The sequence below is a fragment of the Ornithodoros turicata genome, chromosome 5 (genome assembly GCF_037126465.1).
Source record: "Ornithodoros turicata isolate Travis chromosome 5, ASM3712646v1, whole genome shotgun sequence".
NCBI lineage: Eukaryota > Metazoa > Arthropoda > Arachnida > Ixodida > Argasidae > Ornithodoros > Ornithodoros turicata.
In genome coordinates, this window is record NC_088205.1 from 61591973 (window position 1) to 61616051 (window position 24079).

The following is a 24079-nucleotide window of genomic DNA, read 5'->3' on the forward strand; positions in this document are numbered from 1 at the left end:
GGTGACACATTTGAGGCCTGCCATCGGAACAAGCCGTCTTAGGCCGCCCGAGAAAAGAGTACTGCCAACGCCACCTAGATACAGAAAGCCTTGCATGGCCCACCCTGACTCAAAAGGGATAGGACATGGCTACTACTACTACTACTACTACTACTTACTCGTCGCCTTGACGTAACAAAGTCAGCCAATGAGGATCGTGTTTTCAACGGCCGTAGCCAATCGCGAACGTGATTTCAGCGGTCGTAGCCATGGAGACGAGCCACCGTGAGCCGCATGGGCAGCCACTGTAGTCTGCGAGTAGTGAACGCAAAACGGCCTCAAATGTTTTCTCAAGACTGGTTTTCTGGAAAGCATGTTTCACTTTGAGCCTATAGGTACAACTTTGCGAAGTTAGCTGTAATTATTTGAGAGTTCTTGAATTCGCAGAACGGCGAATCGTTGTAACAGACGAATTCTGACTATGTGTCCACGTAACGAAGGAGGGAGAGGAGGCATTAAGCAGGCCTCCTGTATCTATAGGTGGCGTTGGTACTGCTCCAACATGACGACGACGCTCGCATACGTCACGTATGCGAGCGTGACGTATGCCTGCTTCACCCATCCGTGATCTTTGATTTAACTGTCTTCCACATCCGCCGTATTCGCAAGACCTGGCACCGTCGGACTACCAAATATCCGGCAGTCTCAACGATGGTCTTGGCGACCGGCAGTTTGGTTCCGACGGAGATGTCACGCAAGCGTGCATGACCAGGGGGCGGATCTAGAGGGAGGGTCAGGATGTCCTGACCCCCTCCTCAATTTCTGTCTTCACGTATGTTTGTCCTATATCGTGTATCTACCATGCTGGCAAAGGCTGGACCCTCCTCTCAGAGAAATCCTGGGTCTGCCCCTGTGCATGACGCACCCGACCCGAAGATTTCTCTGCAGGAATACAGGCGTGCTGCAGACTGGAAGGTGGTGGGTTCGAACCCTCCAATCGGCTGTGCTGTCTGGGGTTTCCCCGGATTTTCCGGTACACTTTCCAGACGAATGTCGGCACAGTTCCCCCTGAAGTCGGCCCAGGAAGCATACTAACTCCGCTGTCCCCTCTCCATCTGTAGACGTCAGTACGCTACTCATAACTCCATTTGCTTCGCTGTGCTAACCCGGAATAAAAAAAAGAAAGAACTGCATTTAAAAGCAAGGAGACCACGTAGAACAATGATTTTCTACGTTGTCTCATTATTTTCTAGAATATCAGGTTTGATTAATTGTCAACAAACCATTTAAGGTTGCGTATTGAATCTCCCCTCGTACAAACCATCGAAAACACTTCCGTGTCGAGCTCTGACGTCAAAGGAGCGAAAGCCTCCGCGATTGGTTCTCGCAAGCACGTGATCTCCCCCGCAGCCCCCTCATGGGCGGAACTGCTCGCCGTGATGTCACCCACGGCACTGGCGGGACAGTTTCGGTATTCGCAGTGCCGACTTCCTCCGCGTTTTTATTACCCTGTTTTGCTGTAAAACTTGGAATGCACGTTCACATCCGTGTAAATGAGCGTCTTTTACATTTTGCAGGCTTGTATAAGATGTGGCCCGGCGTTACAAACCCCTTTAAACATTGTAAAAACTACATAGACTCATTTTTCCATGAACGAGATTCACTCAGGCGAACGGTCCATGTTCCTTCAGTTCCGGTCCAACAACAACAAAAAAACCTGGTAGCCCGCCCCCAAAAAAAGAAAGATAAAGAAAAAAAGATAAAAGGAAAAAGAAACACTCGTGTCCGACTTCGCCTTCTATGTAAACGTTTTCTTATTCGGTAGAGGTAAAAAACAAAAAAAAAGCAAAAAAAAAAAAAACAACGTAGGGCGTTTCATTTCTGTTACGTTTTCCCCAACACTCGCCCACGCTGTGTACTGTGACAAAATATGAGCTGAAATGCGTGCACGAGGAGGTTAAGTTAGGTTTGGGTAAGCTACTCAAACAGTAACTAAGTTACAGCTACAGTCACCACGTTAAAGTATCTTACAGCTACTTTACAGTTACCTGTCAGAAAAAAAAAGAAAACAGAAGCCGAATAAATGTGTAATAAACAGAGGATGTCCCACTGGCCCTTACAGCACAGTTCCAGGTAGTCTAAGGCCATCCTGGCTACGTACGGGATATGACAAAATTCGTGGAATTCCTGATCGCGAAAAGGGGCAGGGCACTTGAAGCCCCAAGGAAGCAGGTATCAATAAAGAGCCAGTTCAGTTCATGTCCACACTTTCTCGCAATAATGTTCAGAAGAACGACGAAACGACGCGTAGACACGAAAACTGACGCGTAGAGAATATCGCGATAGCTGAGTAGCTTAGAGTTATATGTTGCAGTTACTTCAACCAACAGCGGTAACTTTCAGTTATTGTCCGAGACTGGGTTAGGTGAGTAGCTGGTTAGCTGATCGTTATATTTTCACCGAATAACATCCAGAAATGAGGGTAGGGTATCGCCTGTGGCCATGAAATACCCCAATCAAACTAAAGTCGTTGGGTCAGGGGAGGTCCACGAAACAGAAACGATACAGAAGCAGCGACAGTGGCATGGAAGTTGCTCTCTTGGGTCCTTTGCAACGGGAAAGGTGAAAGTCAAAGCAACGCTCGCAAACTTCCATCCGGATGAGCAATGTCGCTTTGGCACGACTCTTTGTGTAATCTGCGAAGCTGCGTACGCAATATGACTCCCCTTCCCCGGCCTTTCTTTTTCTGAAGGAAGTAGGAAAAGACATAATGGAACGGCTTGGAAGGCTGAACCGCCGAAACAATTCTCCGCGAGTGAAGCGCCAGAGTTCCCGGGATAATTCCGCTTCGAACAATTCCAGCGAACTTTTTCGACACGCTCCGCTTGCGGTTGCACCCGGGAAGAATCTGATGTGGGTCAATCAAGGCTCCGAAATATGATAACTATATGGGAGCAGCCATGATGAGACGAGAACGGGCAAAAAGAGAAAAGGAAAATGCGTTGAGGAAAGGTTATCACCCCTCAAATGTAGGATGAGTTTAATAGGCCAGACCCGCCCAGTTGTGCAACACTGCGGGGTTACTGGCAATTTCGTGAGGCTAATATCCCCCTACGATGAGCACTTTTATGCTGTCGCTTTCGAGTCACCGAAACGGCCTTAATTTCCACGAACGAAGCCAACTGCTCATATCAAAAGCTTTCCAGCAAGCAGACTGGCAGGCAATGCCCGACCCCACGATTTCGAAACCCGCATATGTTCGGAGAAAACGCTGTATCAAAACGATCTATTTTCGCAAACAACTTATTATCTATCTTAACGGAGCAGTTTTTAAAGTAGGTACTGGCAAGCGTCCCAGCAGAGGGGGTCATTTTAAAGCAGACGACATTTCGCAGAAGCGCGATTCTATTTCCCAAAACAGTAGCGTTGGTCGAAAAATGCGCCCAGGAGGAAAATGCAGACGTCGAATGCGAAACAAAAGAACGATCAACTTGGAGGAATGAGATGGCTGCAAGGTCGTCAGATACAATGGCTCATTCCACGTCTCGCTGTTCCACCCGGAAGATGATGAAAACTTGTGGGAGGCGACTCAGACAAAAATGATCATCGAGCTACGCCTATATGCTATACGAAACCAAAGTAAAAATACGCGAATTTATGGCGATTAGCTGTTCTCAGAAGTTCCTGCGAGATTACCCATGGCTGTTTTCCCAAACCGATCTCAGTGAGTCGTCAATTGTAAAGAGCACGGTTTCTTGAAAGCAGAGATCCGGCTGGTAATAAACATTACTGTATGAAATTGGAGACGACGATGAATTGTCCCGGGTCACCTGTCAGGTGTTCCTGGACAATTCATTCTTACACTTACTTAATCCTTACACGTACATTTGCACCGGTACATCAAAAAAGAAACTTTTGAAATACGACAAGAAAAGGCAATCATGGTAAGAAGACACGAAGACAGTATGAGTCTGGGCACAAACAGAAGTACTTTTCTTTTACACATAATAGATGTTATAGCTTTTTCACAAAAGCACGACGATCCCCCTGAGATAAAATACTGAGCATAAACACGACTTCATAAATGCATAACAGCCACGAAGAAAGAGCGCGAAATAGCTTACACGTCTAAGCATTATTACCAAGTATAATAACCATTACTGTTATACCACTCACCACTTATGATTTGACATATCACGTATGTTGGAAGGTATTTATAAGTTATAAATACCTTTCAACAAACGTGATGTCGCTCAAAATATTTCAATTTGCTGTCAAAATTGCGATAAAATAGGTCGGGGCAACGCCTGCTGTGGAACAGTCCACATTTTAGCGGGTAACATTGGCGCTCATGTACCCAGAATTTTTTATGATTTCGGTTTCCACCCTGCGCACCGTAGACGTCGCTGCTTTAGACACAGTCTCATGCGTATGCATGCAATGTAGTTTTGCCGTCGTGCTTGACAGGCAATGCCAAGTTGGTGTCTACTTCGGCACATTGTTGCCTGCAATTTTCAAGCTGGGTTTTCTAAAAATACTGAGCGTGATTGGGACCAAAAGTGTGCCCTTTTTGCTATTGGATGAATCCATTTTATGAGATTGCGCCTCGTCCGCTTTACAGTACCTTCAAAATTGATTTCCGTACTTTCAGCATATAGACACGATCCCAGAACGCGATATGGAACGATGGTACACTTGATTTTCTTTATCTTTTCCGACTGTGTGGTCATGGTGGTGTGTTTTATTTCACGAATTAATATACAACGCCGTCACAGTCTGTAGTTTATATTTTACGTTCCTGAACAGTTATTCTCTTTTAAATCCTATGTCTCTTTTACTACACGTTCTTCGGTAACTGTAAGCCATAAACCTCAAATTATAGCCTCACCGAACAAGGTAAATTTAGCTTTCGACAACTATGTCAGTTTTTCAAACCCACGATATTGGATCTGCTGGACTGATCAATGGCTTCTTATTAGTAAACAATCGGGCATCAGGTAAAAATTTTGACTTGGGAGAGGGGAGTTGAAGAAAGCGGTTCCGGAACTCTCAATTCTAAAATACCGCCCGAACTAAAAGCTATTCGGAAACATATGAGACAGCATACGAGTGTACTCGTCGGAGACAATTATCCAAACCACCGACAGCAGCAAGCTAATTAATGAAACCTGTCGTTCTCTAAAAAAAAATAATAATAATAATAATAAATAACTTCATAGAGTTTCACAGACATGTGTCCACCTCTGACTATGCCACTGCACGCTACACATGACTGCTGCAGAATTTATACCGAAACAGCTGTGCATTGCATGGCAAAGGGAGCAAGCGTAAACCACAGCTGTCACGGCATAGCTGGAACAGCTAGTGATAAGCTGCACTAAGATCACAGCTCCGAATCAGGTAAAACAACCGACGTTCACTGGTGTGGGAGGAAAACAGATTGCAGTCATTCAACTTATACATAATCTTGACACCAGTCACCCTACGCTGGGCAACGCGTCACGAAGGGGAACCACGCTGGGGATGCCCTATTCAAACCGCAAAGAAAATAGAAAACAGCCACCCCGGTCGTACAGCAACACGGGGCTCCAAAGCATGCCACTGAGACTTTTACGGCAGAGCGACACATCTCCCAACAGATGAGCACGTATTCCAAGCATGCTCACAACATATCCTCCATAACGACTCATAATTTCGAGACGAATCACATTTGTTACTCGCAAAGACGAGATGACGCCTTCAAACGGCAGTGCTGTTTGTGCAGCACACGTATTTCACGTTTCTGCTCTTTGTTATTGAGTACAAACGTCTATGCCTTCACTTTTATCGACAGCTGTCCGATAAAAAGTGAAAGCGCGATGTAATCACATTCAAACTATGCAACTGCATGACACATGGAGGAACATACATTTCGGAAAAAGCTTACAGCCCTCAGCCCTTACAGTCCTTACAGCTTGGCAGAGTTATTTGTTGAGTAATGTTGCAGTGTAGAATACGGGGAAGACCTCTGACCTTTCTTTGTGAGCCCGCTGCATCCCTGCAGTTCAAATCAAAGCATACTCCGGGGATTAGTCATCCGATACAAGCTCCACACACGAAACTACAAATCAACGAAAGAAAAGAAGCATATGAAAGAAGGAAGTTGTTTCGTTTTCTTGCCGCGCCGCCGCGCCACGTGTTGTGTGTTTTGCTCGGCATCTAGCGGCTGAACAAGAAACTAAAATAGAGCTTTCATGGCAGTCGCGGTGTACAAGTTTCGAAACCGAGCTGAAACGAAGGAGCAGAAGTGATAATATTGGCCTTTCCTAACTGAACATTTCTAGGACGAGAGTGTAGTGTGTATTTTATTGTATGTCCTGAAATGTCTAATTCGTACGATGTCATCATCTCTCAAGCACTTTGCGAGGTAATTGGATCAATGAACACGGCAGTGTCTCTCTCTCTTTCGTGATGACAATCGCTTGTAGTTGTCATTCACGTTCTCACTTACGCTCATTGCATACCACGGTACACTAAGTTCCATATACTGTCTTCGATTAGCACAAATTATTTGCAATTACATTCCTGCCAGATCGTAGTTGATGCTTGCACACCATCTCCATATGCTCGCTCTGCAGATTTCGTGCTTGTTTGTTATAGTACACTTTTAGCATCTTAACTGTCGCATAGCTGTCGTTAATCATTGCGTCAGTGCAATGTTTTCCCCTCTCCTAATTGATAACCCAGCATGGTATTTTGGTGTCAGACACGTCGGCGTCTGCGATGGACATCAAGCACTGGTACAAGCATCGCGTACCGATATTTCAGCGCACATTAAAGAGCTCTCCTGTGGGCAGTATTAACCCACAGACCAATATCACTATCGTTGTTCATGATGATTGTTTCGTGAGGTAAACTCACGCACTGTAATTAAGTATGATAATGCACAGTCAAGGGCGTATAATACTCACAAAATATAACTGGCACAGTTGCCGAATAGCTTGTCCAAGTAAGTGCATACACATCTGCTTTCCCTTTGTGAAGGCTTTAAACATGACGTCTGTGCTTTTGCGATTTCAGAAGCTGCTCCAATATCAAAAGGTAGCAAAGGAGCCAACTACAGGCTTTGTGTATGGCTGGTTTGCAAAGAACACGGCACACTGCATTGGATGTGCCCTGGAAAACCCAAATGTACTTCTTTCATTTGGCTATGATATCGTCGGAGTATTCTGCGTCTCACGTGGAGAGACTGAAGATCAGATTTCTGGACTCTGCCATGGACTTATCATCAAGTACCTCGAGGTGCGTTAAGAATACTGTCATTAAACGATAATCAGTCACTGTTTTCCTCTTTTGACGATTGGGAGACCAATCAGTGCCTCACCAGTCTTGAGGCAGTACATTAGTCATGTTCAACCTATGAAATGTACGTTCAAGCCCTGCCCTACACTCATTTCTATTGGCTGCAGTAGCTGGCCTCATCACTCTATGTTGTGACAAGTAGTGCACTTACAATGAAACTACAGGAGCCCTATGGGCAGCAGCTGTGGAGTGGCTCCCCCCCCCCCCCCCCCCAACATTGTAGCCTTGGCAGTGCATTTGGGAAAGGGAAAACAGGTGTGCAATCCATCACCTCCATGTAAAGTTCCCGTAGAGCCCCTCCCAAAATATTCCGCTGACCGTGTTACTGCACTGCAGTACAATAGCTCAAGTGGAGTATCTCCAATCGAGTTGACAATCTACATTTCAGGCCATTCTTTTGTTGGACACTGGTTTAGTGTGGCTATTAGATGGCCAGCCAAAGGTCATAAACAGGGTCCACCCAATCTCTGACATACTTATTTGATTCTGTCCATTCTTGTGTAAGGAAGGAAAGGTTTTTGAGGTGTTGTAGTTCAGTTTATTTTTAGAAAACAAAAAAGTGGCACTTCTAAAGTAAAAGCACCTTTTGCAGGAATACCAACACAAGGGCCCAGAAAACCCTGTGCTACTGTACACAACACCTAGGAATGAGACAACCGTTTTTGCCAAACTGGCTACCCTCGGCCTGGAAGCTTTCGTTGAGCCAGAAAAGGTATCCGTCCTGGAAAACATACGCCTTGGAACATGCAGTGTGCGGGCACGAGCAAGGGTGCAACTTGCTTTTGAGATGGATGCCGACGTAGGTAAGTGCTGGTATACAGACATTCAAATGTCCACAAAATTTTTACAGCAGCGACATCTGTACAGAGATGCTTAAATTTGATCACCCGCATTGTTTCTTCATATTGCGGATAAAGACATCCAAGCAGCTGCATCATAGCCGGTGTTATTGGTCCCTACAACATCACTATGGCATCAGTATGGCACTCTAGGATCTCCTCACAAAACTTCATCACTCTGCAAAGACGAAAACTTTCTATCATTGCCTCTGAAACTGAAAGTACAGCACTGCACATGCTCAGGTTTATCCGAAGGCCCACTTCACGATAACCGCTGCTGGGTGCGGGTTCAACATTCTAGTACCGGGTCCTTAGAGTGACAGAGTTGTGTTGGGCTTGAGCCTGTGCTAACTTTTATAGCCCGCTACTCTGTAGTTGACGGGCCGGGTAGCCTAGACATATCTCGGGCTTGGGCCAGGTCAGGTATAGATCCACTGGGCCTGGCCCAGGCAAACAAATCGAAAGAATGCTAGTCTCTGGCCAGGCTAGGGCTTAAAGGAGGTAAGAACTCCTATCTACATGTATTTAGTTACGGGTGTAATAGGTGTGACATTGTTCTTCTACGCTTCGTAATTCTATTTACAATTTATTGTTCAATACTTCTCCTTCATAACGTGTGCAGCGTTAATACAAAACACACTTTTTTTTGGATACCTGCGAGTAGGCGCACCACTTTTTAACTTGTTGGCTGCGACACCTTTTGTATAGATGAATCTGATAGGTCCGTATCTTGACCACATATAGCATGCTGCTAGCCAACCATCATCCCCAATGACAACATTCTCGCTCCTGATTTGTTGATAACGGGAGGCGGAGCCTATTATGTGGAGCCATTATGTACTGCATTATGGCTACAAAATTGGCTCCGCCTCCCGTTTTCAACAAATCAGGGACGAGAACGTTGTCATTCAGGATGATGGTTGGCTAGGCGCACCACCATCCAGGTATCTCTATCCATTGTTACGTCATCTCAAGAATTGTAGAACCAAATCAGACGCCAACGCACAGGTACACATAACGTTCTGCTTTACTCTCTTAAAAATGAGCTTCACCACATGGCACGCTCCTAGCCAACCATCATCCTGAATGACAACGTTCTCGTCCCTGATTTGTTGAAAACGGGAGGCGGAGCCTATTTTGTAGCCATAATGCAGTGCGTAATGGCTCCACATAATAGGCTCAGCCTCCCGTTATTAACAAATCAGGAGCGAGAACGTTGTCATTGCGGATGATGGTTGGCTAGCAGCATGCTATATGTGGTCAAGATACTGACCTATCAGATTCATCTATACAAAAAGTGTCGCAGCCAACAAGTTAAAATCGCCATTTGGAGCCGACGCAATCGGCGGTCTAGCTTGGTAGAGTTCATAGTCCCTTTAAAAATGTGGCCCGTGCAGTGCACTAACTGAAAGTGCCAAGAACAAAGAGAGCCACATGTACTGTAAAGCCCTTCATGTTCCAATCCCTATTGTTTTACAGATCTCACGAATTGAAAAAAAAAGATCGTGAATCTTAAGAGTGCGCAGAAATTTAAATAAAGAATTGACACTTCAAGAACCATGCTGGCGATCGCTAACTTTATTTTCACAATGCTGGTTGAGCAGGTTTCTAGTAAGCATTTGAACTACCTTGCAGCAGAAGCATGTGAAATGCTGCTTTTATCAAATGCGGTGCAAGCATTCTTGGGCTTGTCAAGACAAAAACCAGTCAAGCCACAAACTTTGACATCCAGAATTCACTAAACTAAGTAGCCACATATACAGGGTGTCGTTTTTTTAGGCGATACAGATTTTTGATAAAAAAAACTATAAGGGCTATAGACATGCTGTTTTCACTTCTATCATCTCTGGGCCAGCGGATGTTCTTGGCCATATGTTGCTCAACCGTCAAATGACTAATTACCTAAAAATAGTTAATTAACTTTTTAATTATAAAAGCTACAAAGTTGTCCCAATAAGAACATCTGTTCCTTTTGGTGACCTGATATCGTAGCCGTTTCCAGAACAAAAATCCGTTCGATAGATCGTCCGCAAAAAATTTGTGAAGGAGCACCATTTTTTTCTTTATTTTGTTCATTGGGCATCTTCGGAGATGCGTCTTTCTTTCACCCCCAATGTGAGGTGGTGAAGGAGCCTCATGCGTCGAAGATGCCACCACAGTGCCACCTCATGCATCGAAGATGAGCTTTAACTTGCGGAAACAAAACAAAAACACATGTATCGGGTGACGCTATCGGAACTGCCCTTATCTTGGGTTGCATTTTCTGTTAATCTTTTTTCAGGACACAAGAGGCGACAGTGTGCTCTTTCACCCTCTCACATTGGGAGTGAAGGAAAGACGGGTCTCCGAAGATGCGCAATGAACAAAATAAAGAAAAAAACTGTGTTCCTTCACAAATTTTTTGCAGACGATCTACCAAACGGATTTTTGTTCCGAAAACGGCTACGATATCAGGTTACCGAAAGGAACAGATGTTCTCATTGGGACAACTTCACACCTTGTATAATTAAAAAGTTAATTAACGATTTTTAGGTAATTAGTCATTTGACAGTTGAGCAACATATGGCCAAGAACGTCTGCCGGCCCAGAGATGGTAGAAGTGAAAACAGCATGTCTATAGCCCTTATAATTTTTTCATGAAAAATCTGTATCGCCTAAAAAAAGGCACCCTGTATATGTCCTATGCCAGATTTGCAAAAAATTGGGGCCGTAAAATTGAAAGGTTTTACAGTATGTGTCCTCTATAATGTGCCTACAGTTCCAGTGTACACCTGCATAGCAGTGGCTTGTGGCTCTTTGTTTTCGGGTTTTATGATTTTTGCAATTTCAGGCATGAAAATTTGCTAATATTTTCACACAGAAATTCGTGGAAAGTTGGGTGTTTCCCTCTGAATTTCATATGCCATCGGGGATTTGGTGGTGCAATCCAAGTCGCCCGATTCAAGCCACTGTTGCGATAATGATACCAGAAACCAGGATTTACGTTATCGTTCTATGGTTACAACATGCAAATTTTGCCAGTGTAGCCCAGATGCTACACATCTACGTGTCGTCATTGTGTCCTGTTACCTCCTGTGGCACTCACCCTGGTGGGAACAGGTCACCACACAAGGGGGCCCTTGGAACTGGGGCACTGAGCGACGTGGGAATCCCATCGTGTGTCCTAGTTCCATGAAAGCCCATCTTTAGCATGTAAAAGGAGGATACACAGGTCTCCACCCAGACGTTTTTTGGCTGATATCATGATCCACCACTTTGAGAGCTCACCGCGGCACCCCGAGTTTCAGGAGTACAGGGATTCAGAGTATAGTAATCTGGTTGTACTCGAATTTCAGAAAGTGTGTTCACATACGTAGTTTCAGAGCATGCTCTTTCTAAAGTTTTTTTTTTTGTGTGTGATACAATACAGTATACCTAAAGAAGAACCTAGAAGTGGCTGCAGATCGCCTCAAAAAGAAATTCCTTCCTGAAGTGGTTGCATTTCAATTGGTCGGATCTAATGTGTTACTCCGGCGAGAGTCAATCGAAAAGGCCATCCAAGACTTGGTTGACCAATCGGGCGACAGTGGTCGCAAAAGGAGGAACAAGGGTGATGCCATGACACAGGTAAAATACCGAATAAGTTTTATGCGACGTTTACGATCTGTATTTTTGGTTCGTGTGAAAAGACACAAGGAGGAGACAATTAGGACATTAGTCAAAAGTAAAATGCCTTTGGTTATGACATTCCAATTTTGTCTTTTTGTTCTAGGAAGTGCTGAACTTTACGATTCTGAGTCAGACGACCGGCGAAGCAGCCGTGGAGGGTTGTGGAACTATGTGCACACCAGTGGTTCATTACCAAAAAAGTAGGCATAATTTTGTATTATAATTAAGGGTTCCACGTTTTTGGCACTTGTCAAAAAATGCTGAAAAACACCCGTCGAATATTTTTTTGGAAATTTGGCATGTTCCGAAGAACTCCGAAATTATAGTTTTGCATATGGTGCTACATGCCGAAAATGGTGGTACCCGATTGCACTTTTCTTCCTCCGGGGCATCAGATTTTCGTTTTTCCTTCACCTGGTTTCCAGGTGGAATCCGGGGTATACCCATTGCGGAGCTGCTAGGGAAAAACCTTCCACTGTAACACTTTGATCAGTGGGTCAAGAAGGTTGAAGTACAGCTGTAATCCTCCAACAAAGGAAAGGACATTCTTTGCATTCTCCCTCCATGGCCCTTCTCCCTAGTGATTATAGCTGTAGATTTTTTTACATCTATTTTTGGTGTAAAAATTTTAAAATGCCAAAAATATCAGAATTTCACAAAACACATAAATGCAGAAAAACACCCGCCGAGTCTCCCCAGGAACAAATGCCGAAAACACGGAACCCTAGTTATAATTATCATCTCGCAGTAGCATAGACAGAAGGATGTTTCGAAAACGAGGGTTCCATTGGCATGATTGGAGTTCCAGTGTGAGACGTCCACACCAGTCATCCTCATTTGTTTAATTTTATTGTCCTTAGAAAATTTTGCAGGCGTGCATCCTGGTTGCAAAAGCATCTTAAAGTAATAAAATTATAGAGGGGAGCAGGTTTATTTGTCATCAAGGGTATACATGTGTCTCAGCATATACGAAATACACAAATTCAAACGATTTCTTGATTTCTGTATGTTAACCACTGTTCTCTGTGCCATTGCTGCCATCATTCTCATACTCCCCATTGTTCAGAGGAACTGGGAACGAGAGAAGGTAGTATCTTGCCCTGAATTTTGGCACAGAGGTGAAGACAACAGTCAGGCCTGAATTGCTTTACTGAGTTTTGCATTTCCACACTCTTTTTACAGTGTGTGCGTAAGGAACCTCAGGAATGTGGAAGCACGTATGATAGACAAACTTTAGTGGGAGTGGACCCCAGACTTCTTAACTAATATGTGCATATTTCAACGGCTATCCTGCATTCTTACTTGTTTTTGCAGATATGCATAATTACTGTTTACACCGAGTACCGATTTGCCTTGTGCAAGCAAGGTAGAAGTAGCCAAAGTAGTAAGAAAAAGAACAAGGATGTGTGGGACATGTATGACTTGCTGGTACAGTCTCGATAAGCTTTCACTGATTGCAAGCTCACTTTGCCCTATGGGTGCAGCAATAACTATAAGCATGTCATTGTTTGATCTCTCTTACATGCAGAGGTGTTCAAAAGCATGTCTGCCTTGCTATGTCTGGACATTGTAGCCACGGTGAACATGAATGATGCCCTTTCAAAGGTGGTTACTTTGCTGTCAGAAGAACTGTGCAACCAGATTGATCAAATGACCAACTGTATATCAAAATTCTCCAAGGTATGTAGTATATACTTTAATTCACAATGTATCATGTTATGCAGTGCATTTACAACCTGAAGTGTAAGACAAAAGCAACACAACTCTTACTTTGGTGGCGGAACATCCTCATGTCATTGACCATGCATTGACCACACGAGTGACCACCGCAAAATATTCCAGTAGAAGAAAAGGCAAAACATTGCTCACAGTGTTTCTGCCAGTAGTTTCGTTGCATGTTATTTTAAGCATTCGCACTGTGCTGGAATATCGAGAGTAGCGTACTGCACACTTAGCAGACGACACCACCTGAGTCCTTTCCTGTCGTCTGCTACAGAATATCTTAGGGCTATGCCACAGGGTGTCCTCACACTTAGCAGTGCATGAAAAGACATGATGTTAAGTGCTCATGCTTACATGACAGCAGCAAGCTATGATATTTTTCGCATCTTCTACCGGAGTATTCTGGGGAATGTCACTCGTGTGAATACACAGTAATGGTAGCCTCGCCTACGACAACAGTTGAAACTACACACGTGAAACTACACTCAGAAAAATTTGCTGCAAGCGTTTTGCGAAATTTGATCATGGTAGGGCAGAGACAACATTGGCAGCTTCGAAAGCCTTTTTGGCTGTTTTAAACTTTATAAAAAGTTGGAGAAAAAAGGCTTCATACATTTATATATATGACCTTAAGGCCATTAGGCATTAGGTGATCTATGGTCGTAGCTTTCAAAGAATTTGTGTTCCCATGGGGAGTACTCTGTTTCAGTTAGTTTCAACACCCTGTTTCAATTTTTTTTTTCACTCAACAGGCTGACAGCATCTGCATTCCTGAGGCGTTTCACTTCTGGCCTGTGGAGTGCGGCCACTGGGTTACAGTCTTTTATCCCGCTGAAGTTAGTGAAGCTGACCTAGGTACTTACTCCCTCGTACGTTCTGATTAATACAGTCGCTGACCTTTAATCGTCGGACCCTAATAATTCGGACTTTCCAATATTTCTGACAAAAACACTCTGGTTTCATCAAAGTCCCCATAGAGCCAATGCATTTTCACTTCCAATAATTCAGACCGTTTTGAGGAGTCTGTGCTGGATAATTCGTATGGATTTTGGCCCAACCTCACCTACTTTTTGTGCAAATCTGTATTTCGAACTTCGAAACCGTGAGATCAAACTTCCAAGCCTGCTTGTCAGTCCACCGGCACGCCGCGTCCTGGGAGGAGAAGCGCGCACGTGTGGAAAGTTGTGTCTCACGTAATCTGCAGCACGAGAAGCTAGTGTGACAAAATGTCGGCTTCGACACTTCGACGCTTATGCCAATGCTGACCGGTGCACCGAACCTTGGGGCAAATTGACAGATGTTGAAATCGTCGCCCAAGTTCTTATCTTGAGAGATTTTAACTTAATGAGATCATCGCGGCCATTGACATGCTCGGAACTGTGTATTCTGACACCGCGACCTTAGCAGAAATGCGACGTGACGTTCTTTCCAGAGTGCGTGCTGCTAAACAGATGCGCATTGACAGTTTTTTCAAACCAGTTTGAATGTCTCTAATAAAGGCCATTGTTGGAAGCGAATTTTCGTCATTGGCTACTAATTCGGACTGCTCGATGATTCGGACAAATTTTGTGGCTCCTACAAGTCCAGATTAACGGTCTGCAACTGTATTACATGCTACACGTTGTCATTCCCACAGCCTCATATCGCAAGGAGCTACACCGCTTACTTCTGCTTCCCTGCAACCGTCCTTTGTTCCGGAGAGCAAATCACTTTGCATTTCCGGAAGAGCTTGCAGCCGACCCGTACTTGCGCAACACTCACTTGGGGCTCAATCCACCCTCTGGTAATTTCATTGTTTAAGTAGGCACTGTACCATTTATAGCTGTAGCATCATCACTGTTTTTCCTGCACAACAGGCTGTCAAGTGCAATTGCTACGAGGCCAATACCAGTACAGGCATTACATGCAAGACCGAATAGATGACAAGGGATGGGGTTGTGCATATCGTTCTTTGCAGACAATCGTCTCGTGGTTCCGCATACAAGGCTACACAGGACAGCCTGTGCCAAGCCATCGTGAGATACAGCAGGTAATTTCACAAACAAGCTTTTTCAGAAAGGCAAGCTGCCTGTTGAACTGCATACAAGGCTCTCGAGACATGCTGTATGCCAGAATATGACGTTCCCTCTGGCATTTTTTGTCATGCCTCACTAAGGAAGAGCTCAGAGAAAGATTATTACATGGATAATGAGTTCGGACTTACACTGTTAATGCACCTGTCAGACCATAATGTAAAAGGCGACCCGTCAGCCTTGCAGCTCGGTTTTCAGAGAGGAAAGCTAATGCGAGACTTTAATCTCTAAAGTGGGTCCTAAATCTTTAACCAGACATGGTACTATCAGAAATGATTTGATGTATTGTTTCTATTGTCTCTGCAGGCTCTTGTCAACATTGGAGACAAGCCTTCATCTTTTGTTGGGTCAAAACAGTGGATCGGATCCATGGAAGTTGGATATTGTCTCAACAATCTACTTGGTGTGAGCACACATGGGGAACCATTCTTGGCTCTATATATATATATATATATATATATTCTTTTTTTTTCAGTATTATTTTTTATTGTGTTTTATTTTATTTATTTATTTTTTCACAGTTTTCTTTTTGGGCTGCCTTGCTGAGGTACTGCTTGCAACACGGTTGTCTGGAATTGCCTGTCAGTAGTTCTGCAGCCCATATTTCCTTGGTTGCCCTCGGAAATGTTGTTCCAATATTGTATTTGAAGAAAGACCATATGCTGCATGCGTTTATTACTCAAGATAAATGATCTTGCAACACCTGGGGATTTGAGACGGGATAAACCACAGGGTGCTGATTTCCAGACAAGCGTGCCGCAGGCAGTACCTGTATATACCTGAAAAGAAAATTTCTTAAAGTACGGTGCTAGACAAAAGTGTACGGAACAGCGAGCACCAGTATTTGAGGTTCCCGGATTGCTCTCATCTCATTAAAATCATCATGAGGTCCTAAAGGGATTTTAACTGGACCACCTATTGAAATGTGTGCACATGCTCGCTTCTGTCCGCCACAAGGGTGCCACCAAGGAAAGAATGACTGCACTCTCGTCTTCTATGAACTGCTGTTCAGCACTGCACCTAGAGAATAACAGCTTCACTCTTGTTTACTTCGTGATCCTATTCTTTTAGACTTTACTCTTTGCACACTTTGGTTGTTTCTTGTGCTCTTTGCTCACAATTTTTTTCCCCGGCTTTTCTATTCGGGTAGTCCTAGCAGCTGAAGTAATTTCGAAAGTACCTACTAGCAGCTACAGTAGCACTCTTTTGTTAATTTATTTGTTGTTCAAAGCGTGTAATGTGTTTCATTGCAACAGGCAGCCCTCTACCCCATTGCTCGTGGTAATTTGGTGAAAATTAGAGGTGTGCAAATATATGAAATTTCGAATACGAATCGAATATTTGTAATATTCATTTCGTATTCGTATTTGAAAATTTGATATTCAAAGCTTATATTTGTAGAAGTTCGAATATCCGAATTTTTTTCGAATACAGTCAAACTCCTTTACAACGAACGCCTTTATAACGAAAAGACAGTTATAACGAACGTTTTTCGCGGTCTGGTCAAGCGTCCATAGGATTCAATTTATACTTCGGACATTTATAATGAATTCCTTTATAACGAATGTACCGAAATAACGAGGGGGGTAAAAAGGTCAAAACAGAGATAAGGTTCCATGTGTATTCTAGGTAGAATGTATGATGTGCGTTTTGATCAGAACAATGAAATTCTACCAATTTTTCTTTTGAAACATCCGTTTTAACGAAGTTACCTTTACAACGAAGATTTTCCGCGGTTTCCTGAAGTTCGTTATATAGGAGTTTGACTGTATTGTAGTGACTTACTACAAGTGCTGTTGTGGGCTGCGCTGTGCGGGCTGGAATCTGTATGTTGCAGCAACAGCGACGAACATGAACAGTAGAACAGCTGCAAAGCGACGCGCGAGCTTTCGAGGTACGCTCATCTCCGAACAATTTCTGCGAATGCGTCATTGCACGTTCGAAACCGAAACCGAAACTAGTACGAAACTACAGTCAAACTCCTTTACAACGAAACTCAGGGGACAGCAAAAAAAAAATCGCAGTAAAGGTATTTTCGTTAAAAAGGATGTCCATTATTGGACCTATAGGGCTCCAGCGGGACCGCAAAAAAATTTGCTGTAGTGGTATTTTCGTTAAAAAGGTGTTCGCTATAAAGGAGTTTGGCTGTATTAACCCCAGCCAAACAGGAAACCGCGGTACGCTTCATGTATCGTCAGCACAGTCACGGCTTTAGTGGATTGCCAACGAACTCTAAACATTCGTGTGAGGCCTACAGTTCGGTGAAATTCCAGTTGAATATCGAAATTTAGTCAGCGTTGAGCTAAACACCGCTGTTGTGACGCATGCACAGCCGAAACCCGGGTCTCGAACGCATTCTTTTCAGTTTCGATTTGTGGTAGTCAGTGTAAGGCAATCATGGTAGCGTGCGATGTCGGCGATAATCGAGGACTGGGACGTGACTATAATCGACATAGTTTCTCCAACTCCAGCGCTGTGCGACTGCATGTTAAAAGTGCAAACTAGGACGACAATAATGCTGCAAAGTCATTTGAAACTGCACTAACTGTTGTTACAGATGATAGCAAGACGCATATGGCCTTAAGCCTGACTCGCATGGAGCGATTTTTCTCACGACTCAAGCGTGTCCGCGACGGCGCGCCTATGTTTTGAGACGTGCGCACAGATTTTCACCGTGAAATGAAAGAAGAGCCGAACAAAAACGTGGCGGAAACTATCACGCGTGATAAGCACAGCCATACAACATCGTTTAGGATTGCGGTTTTCCTGAGTTATGAATGGGGCTGTTCCAAACCATGCATTACTGTCAGGAATGATGTTCCATGACTTGAAAACCCGAGATGAGGTAGGGACAAAACAGACAAACACAAACACGGTCTCACTCTTTGAGACCGTGTTTGTGTTTGTCTGTTTTTGTCCCTACCTCGTCTCGGGTTTTCAAGTCATAGATCGTCACCAGCAGCTCGCTTGCTACCTAACTTTCCTTTCATTAGGAATGATGTTCTCGCGTGATGGCACACGTTAGAGTACAGTGAAACCGTGCAGTTTCTTGCCTACACGACAAATGCGGCGACAATGCATTGTCAGTGCAAGAAGAGAGCACATGCTACCTTCATTTTCTTCTTAGATTTGCTCATCAGTAAACCATCCCACATTCTGAACATGTTATTACTCTTTGGGTCTTCGCTCTAATTCTGTCTGTCTGTTCATTCACCAGCACTTACAATGCGAACACAGTGCAAGTTTTTTTACGGTTTTCAACTTTCCTCATGATAACAGCACAGTATTTCATTCTAAAAATAATTTGACTGTACATGTGCAGTATGCTTAGCATAATGCATAGGCATGTATGCCTTATGCTAAGCCAATACATTAATACATATTCTTGCATGTCCTGGGGGCATTTTTCTAAGGATCAACAGAACGCAACTGTGACCATTCTGGCCTTTGGAGCTTAAAAGCCGTTATCTTATGATGGGATATTTCGATATTTGAAAGAAAATTTTGCAGATATTCGTGTGCGATTCGTATTAGAAAATATCAATATTCGCACACCTCTAATGAAAATGTAACAAGTAGCCTCCCAAAGTACCTAGTGATAAACATCTTCGAGGTACCTGTAACAATCTGATACTGCTCTGTGTTGTGCATAGTACGCTTCGTTACAGAGTAACATGCACTGTGTTACACTAACGTAACGACCACTACAGGTCTAGAGCAGCAGCTTTGGCAAGTGACTGGCAGTCACAACCATGTGGTCACAAGTCAGAACCAACTTTACTAAGGCACATAAATATTGGAACAATCAGCAGAAAGGTTTTACGCTGATATTATGAAATATCTGTATGGTACTGGTTTGGTGTACTGGTATGTAATGATAAAGTGCTGCTGCCAAAGAGCTGCACTTGCCAGAGGTTTTGGATTACTGTTGAGCAGTAATGGATTCCAGGTCCATCATATCTTAACAGGCAGTCAACCAAAAGAATTTTGACAGGTTTACACATTTTTTATTATTACATGTTATGTGATAACTTCAGTGTTCAGTGGAGTTCCATACTTTCAATAGTGATGCAACCATGTATTTAAGTGTACATGTATTGTGTGTCATCTTCATCGTTACAAATTTGCAATATGGAAAATTTATATTTCATTCTGATATGATCCAAAATTAACGAGTTTCTCTGAGGTAAAACCTGACTGAATGATCTGAAACTTAAAAATACAAAATACTAATTATGCAATCAATAATGTGTGATATGTGCAAGTAGGAATATGAATTGTCAGCCCACCACACTGTGTTGGAGCTGGTGTATTGTGCAAAAAATTAGTTTGGAATGATGTTCATTTTGTGGATGTGTATGCAGATAAGAAACGTTTATCCTTTCTTTCCTTTTGCCTAGGTTGAGTCGAAGACACTATGTGTAAATGCGGGCGCCGAAATGTCATCCAGAGCTCGAGAGCTTATGGCGCATTTCGACACACAAGGAACGCCTATCATGATTGGTGAGGTGGATAGTGTCTTTATAGGTACAGTTACGGGGCTTTCTAGAAAAGAAAATGGGAAAGGAAGCACACTAGTTGACCTAGCCTTTTTTCTTAGATAGAAATAAAGCGATACTTTGATATCTTTGGTTCCCTACATGTTGCACACATTTCCGTGCTCACCAGGGTATTGAGGAAAAAAGGAATCACTGTACTCGTATAATTGAGGCGCTTGTGTAACTACGACTTGGGTGTCCAAACGTTTGTACTTCCCCCACTTATTTCACACAACCTGACTTTGGCAACGCAGCGGCCACTACTGCATATGTGCGGCCCTGTGTGTAGGTGAAACCTGTTTTTACACCCCGATTTGCATCATCGTCACTTAAAGTAAAACCCGAAAACTAACTTGGTAAAATGCCAAATCAGCCACCAATACCAGCACTAGTGGACGCTATGTTCCGCATCTCATGTTGATGTAAAATGCATGAAGCACTCATTTTTTTATTTTCCACCCGATATTGCCTGATGTTACACTGTTTTACGGCCCCTGAAATAATAACCGATTTTTACTGCGTGATTTTCAAAAAGCATAAAACCTGAAAACACAAGGCCCTATGCATATAATGATAGCCACCGTAACGTAGGTCAAGCACTGGTGTTCCCAACGCTATGGCAATGTGTCTGTGCATTGGAGAGGGTAAAGTTTGGAGAAACCATGTGCGAAATTCGCGAAAGCGTAACCCAGGAAAGTAAAAACCATCTGTACTATGTTACATAACAGAGATGATGCCCAACAGAAGTGTGTTAAGTGAATATGACTGACAACAATGTAAGAGAGATTGTGTTGGGTCTGAGTGAATGTTCCTGAGTTTCTTAGCATGACTTGATTTCTCTATACTGACATATGCCTCCTCTCTGTTTGCAGGAGGTGGTGTATTGGCACACACCATCATAGGCATAGCCTTCAATGAAAAAACTGGGGATGCCCATTATCTTATTTTAGATCCTCACTACACTGGTGGAGAGGACCTTTCTGTCATTCAGAACAAGGTGAGACTCAACAGTGCTGTCTACCATTCAACTGGGCTAGGGTCCAAATGGAGAACGTAGACGATTAGGCTTGTGTGTAGAACATGACAAAACATAAGCACAGTTGAACAGGACATAGTTTTTTTTTTCAAAAATTATGTGTGGGCACCACGAAGCAACTGTGGCTATGAGCGGCGTACAGATGTGGACAGCAGGAAGGAGTGGGGAAACGGGGGGGGGGGGGGGGGGGTTGGTTAGTATGCGTCCTGGGCCGACTTCATGGGGATCTATGCCGACATTGGATTGGAAAGTCTTCAGAAAACCCAGGGAAAACCTCAGACAGTACCGCCGGTGAAAGGATTCAAACCCACCACCTCCCAGTCTTGAGCGCGACCTTGGCTACCACCATGAGCACGGGTCGCCTTAGCGACCCGTGGTCCGCTGTGTCCGTGGTCCGCTATGTCCGCTGGTACAGGACATAGTGCTGTGGTTTTTCCGTCCATGCATTCTGTTCAATTGCGCTTACGTTTTGTGACACTTTCCCCTTTGCATGCAGCTGTTGCACAAGCTTTTCCAATGTCGTGGCTGTGTATTGAATTTAAAAGCTCCAAAACAAAGGCCCCTTATTTTCGAAGAAAAGACAGATTTCACAAGACTGTACGTTATATGTCATTTTTTGGGTTACATTTGTAAAAACAATGTTGTTGTACATGAATTATCTATTGCTAGTTATCTATTGCCCCTGGTGATGAAACTCCCCACTCATCATCTCGGAATAAAGTAGTTGTTAGTTAGCTATCTCAAATACCAAACTTCAACATTTTCCATTAGGGTGTCACAAAATTGCATTTATCCGAATTTGTTTGATTCGAGGGAAGGTGTAGTGGGTACTGCATGCATTGCAGTGCATACATACTGCAAAGTAACTTTGAAAAACAACAAGAGTGTCTTGCAAGGCAAGGGTATTTGTAATGCACAACATGCTGTCAGTGAAGTGTTACAGGGGAATCCTTGTGCCTGACATATTTGTGTGTCCATTTTTTAACTACCATCCCCACGGAAGGCAACTTCAGCAGCGAGAGTTGTCTTGCTTCTGCAATCTTGAAAACCAAGAGTGTACCGTATATCCAGGTGCATAAGTGGTGCGCGTTATATGTGGAATTTTCAGTCGCGAGTGGGCTGCGGATTTGAACCCAGTCAAGGATGACAGCAAGGTGCAGGTTGCTTAAACACGCAGTCTTCCTCAACTGACGTTAAATTCGGTGTGCCATATGCCGAGATTACGGCTCGCGATAAACTATGTCGTCTGTCATGATCATCAAAACATCTGAAACATGAAATATCTTAAAGTATTATCGTGTGATATCAACATAATGCTCTGTTTTCTGAGCATAAGCACACTGACTGAGCTTGGGTGTGTTACACACGGCACTTTTCTAGTCTAGTTTTCGGTTGGTGCGCGTTGTCGATCGGAAATTACGGTACTTGTTGCAGGTCTGAAAAGCACAGATTATGTGCTGAAAATGTAACAGCTCATGTGTGTCTTCCTTTCCCCTTGCCCAGGGATGGTGTGGATGGAAGAATAACTCTTTCTGGGACCAGAAGTCTTTTTATAACGTTTGTTTGCCACAAGTTCCAAGTGCTGTATGACAGTAAGGTTATGCAATAAATGCTTATTTTTTCACCGCATTCTTTCGCTGGGTACGCACATAATCAGGGCAAGCAATGCGCCTAACAGAATGGAATGTGCAGTCACTGATAAACTCTATACAGTGAACCTTCGTTAATGTGACCCCCGATAATCTGACGTACGCACTTTACGACCACACTCTTGGGGAACAATGCTGTGAAAGCCCTGCAAATCTCCCCCGTTAATATGACAATTCCGCGTTATGACCAAAATTTTCGGGAACGACCATGGTCATAATAACGAGGGTTCACTGTAAATTAAATGTACAGCTCTTGTCAACCTTAATAATAACATTGGAAAAAATTCTGTCTCATTTGCGAGCATGATAACAGCCAAACTGGGGGAATGTTAAGTGAATAAAATCCTTGCGTTAAACTAACAGAATAATTTTGTTCAATTAAGATTTTCTCATGGCCCCAAGGGTTGCTGTAATCACGATCGGGAACGAGACCACATTTGTTGCAGTGTTATTATTAAGGTTGACGGGAGCTGTACAAGGTGTGTGTGTGTGCACAACTGTGGATAAAGTATACTCTCATTTGTGCACATAACATATTGCTTGCTTACACAATTGTGTCATCGTGCACAACCGGAGGTTCATCCAGCAAGGAATCAATGTGTTACGTGCACAAATGTGGGTAGACTACCTGCGCACACCGTGTATAAATGTAAATATGAGCAGTGGAAATGAAATGTTCACTCTCGTGCTTCACATATATATGATATTTACTATTCCTCTTACTTTAAAGGTGTGTAAAGCATGTGTGCAAATGTGCGTGCTTGCATAACAGATTGCCTGCTTCTTGAATAAACACACGAAACTATACTGAAAGCAGCAAGCATGTTCTTGCAAGTGAGACATTTTTGTCCTAAATCATAACGTGCAAGGAATAGAAATTATTATTTATTTATTATTATTATTTATTATTATTATTTTTTATTATTTATTAGTCAAAACTAGAAATTGTCAAATTTATCCTTCACATCCTCAGAATGTTTAGTGTAAATTTCTAGCACGGACACAGTTAATATGCACGGTAGGAAGGGAACAGTTAAAGGGGCACCGTGTTTCAATTAGTAAATGCACGCAAAATTAGTTCACACAGCGCTACCGTTTAGAAGAACAATAAAAACAGAGCCGTCATTGGCGGCAGCGAATGGGATCCTCAGGAATCATGATTGGCGGCATCCAATCAGACAGCTGGAGAAGCGTGTGCATGCCTATCGGGCGCGCCGTGAATGTGGGACAGGGTCCTGTCGTAGCGTCGTGTACA

The 24079-nt window shown here is 43.4% G+C and overlaps 2 protein-coding genes across 3 annotated transcripts in view; one reads left to right on the forward strand and one right to left on the reverse strand.

Moving 5' to 3' along the window:
- Nucleotides 1–6115, reverse strand: part of LOC135394552 (serine/threonine-protein kinase DCLK1-like) — a 38949-nt gene extending 32834 nt beyond the window's left edge. Inside the window, exon 1 of one of the 2 annotated variants that reach the window (XM_064625351.1) lies at nucleotides 5992–6115. The gene's annotated coding sequence lies outside the window, so the exon portion shown is untranslated. Of the gene's footprint in view, nucleotides 1–5887; nucleotides 5963–5991 lie in introns of those variants that run through there. The other variant, XM_064625352.1, reaches the window with a different exon arrangement.
- An 80-nt stretch (nucleotides 6116–6195) lies between these two features.
- LOC135394553 (ufm1-specific protease 2-like) lies at nucleotides 6196–22804 on the forward strand. The gene is made up of 13 exons (XM_064625353.1): nucleotides 6196–6385; nucleotides 7039–7260; nucleotides 7913–8123; nucleotides 11569–11765; nucleotides 11911–12007; nucleotides 13336–13487; nucleotides 14282–14384; nucleotides 15166–15312; nucleotides 15386–15558; nucleotides 15908–16006; nucleotides 20002–20104; nucleotides 21012–21136; nucleotides 22679–22804. The coding sequence occupies exons 1-13, from the start codon at nucleotides 6341–6343 to the stop codon at nucleotides 22763–22765; spliced, it is 1761 nt and encodes a 586-aa protein (XP_064481423.1). The 5' UTR covers nucleotides 6196–6340; the 3' UTR covers nucleotides 22766–22804.
- The last annotated feature ends 1275 nt before the right edge of the window (nucleotides 22805–24079 follow it).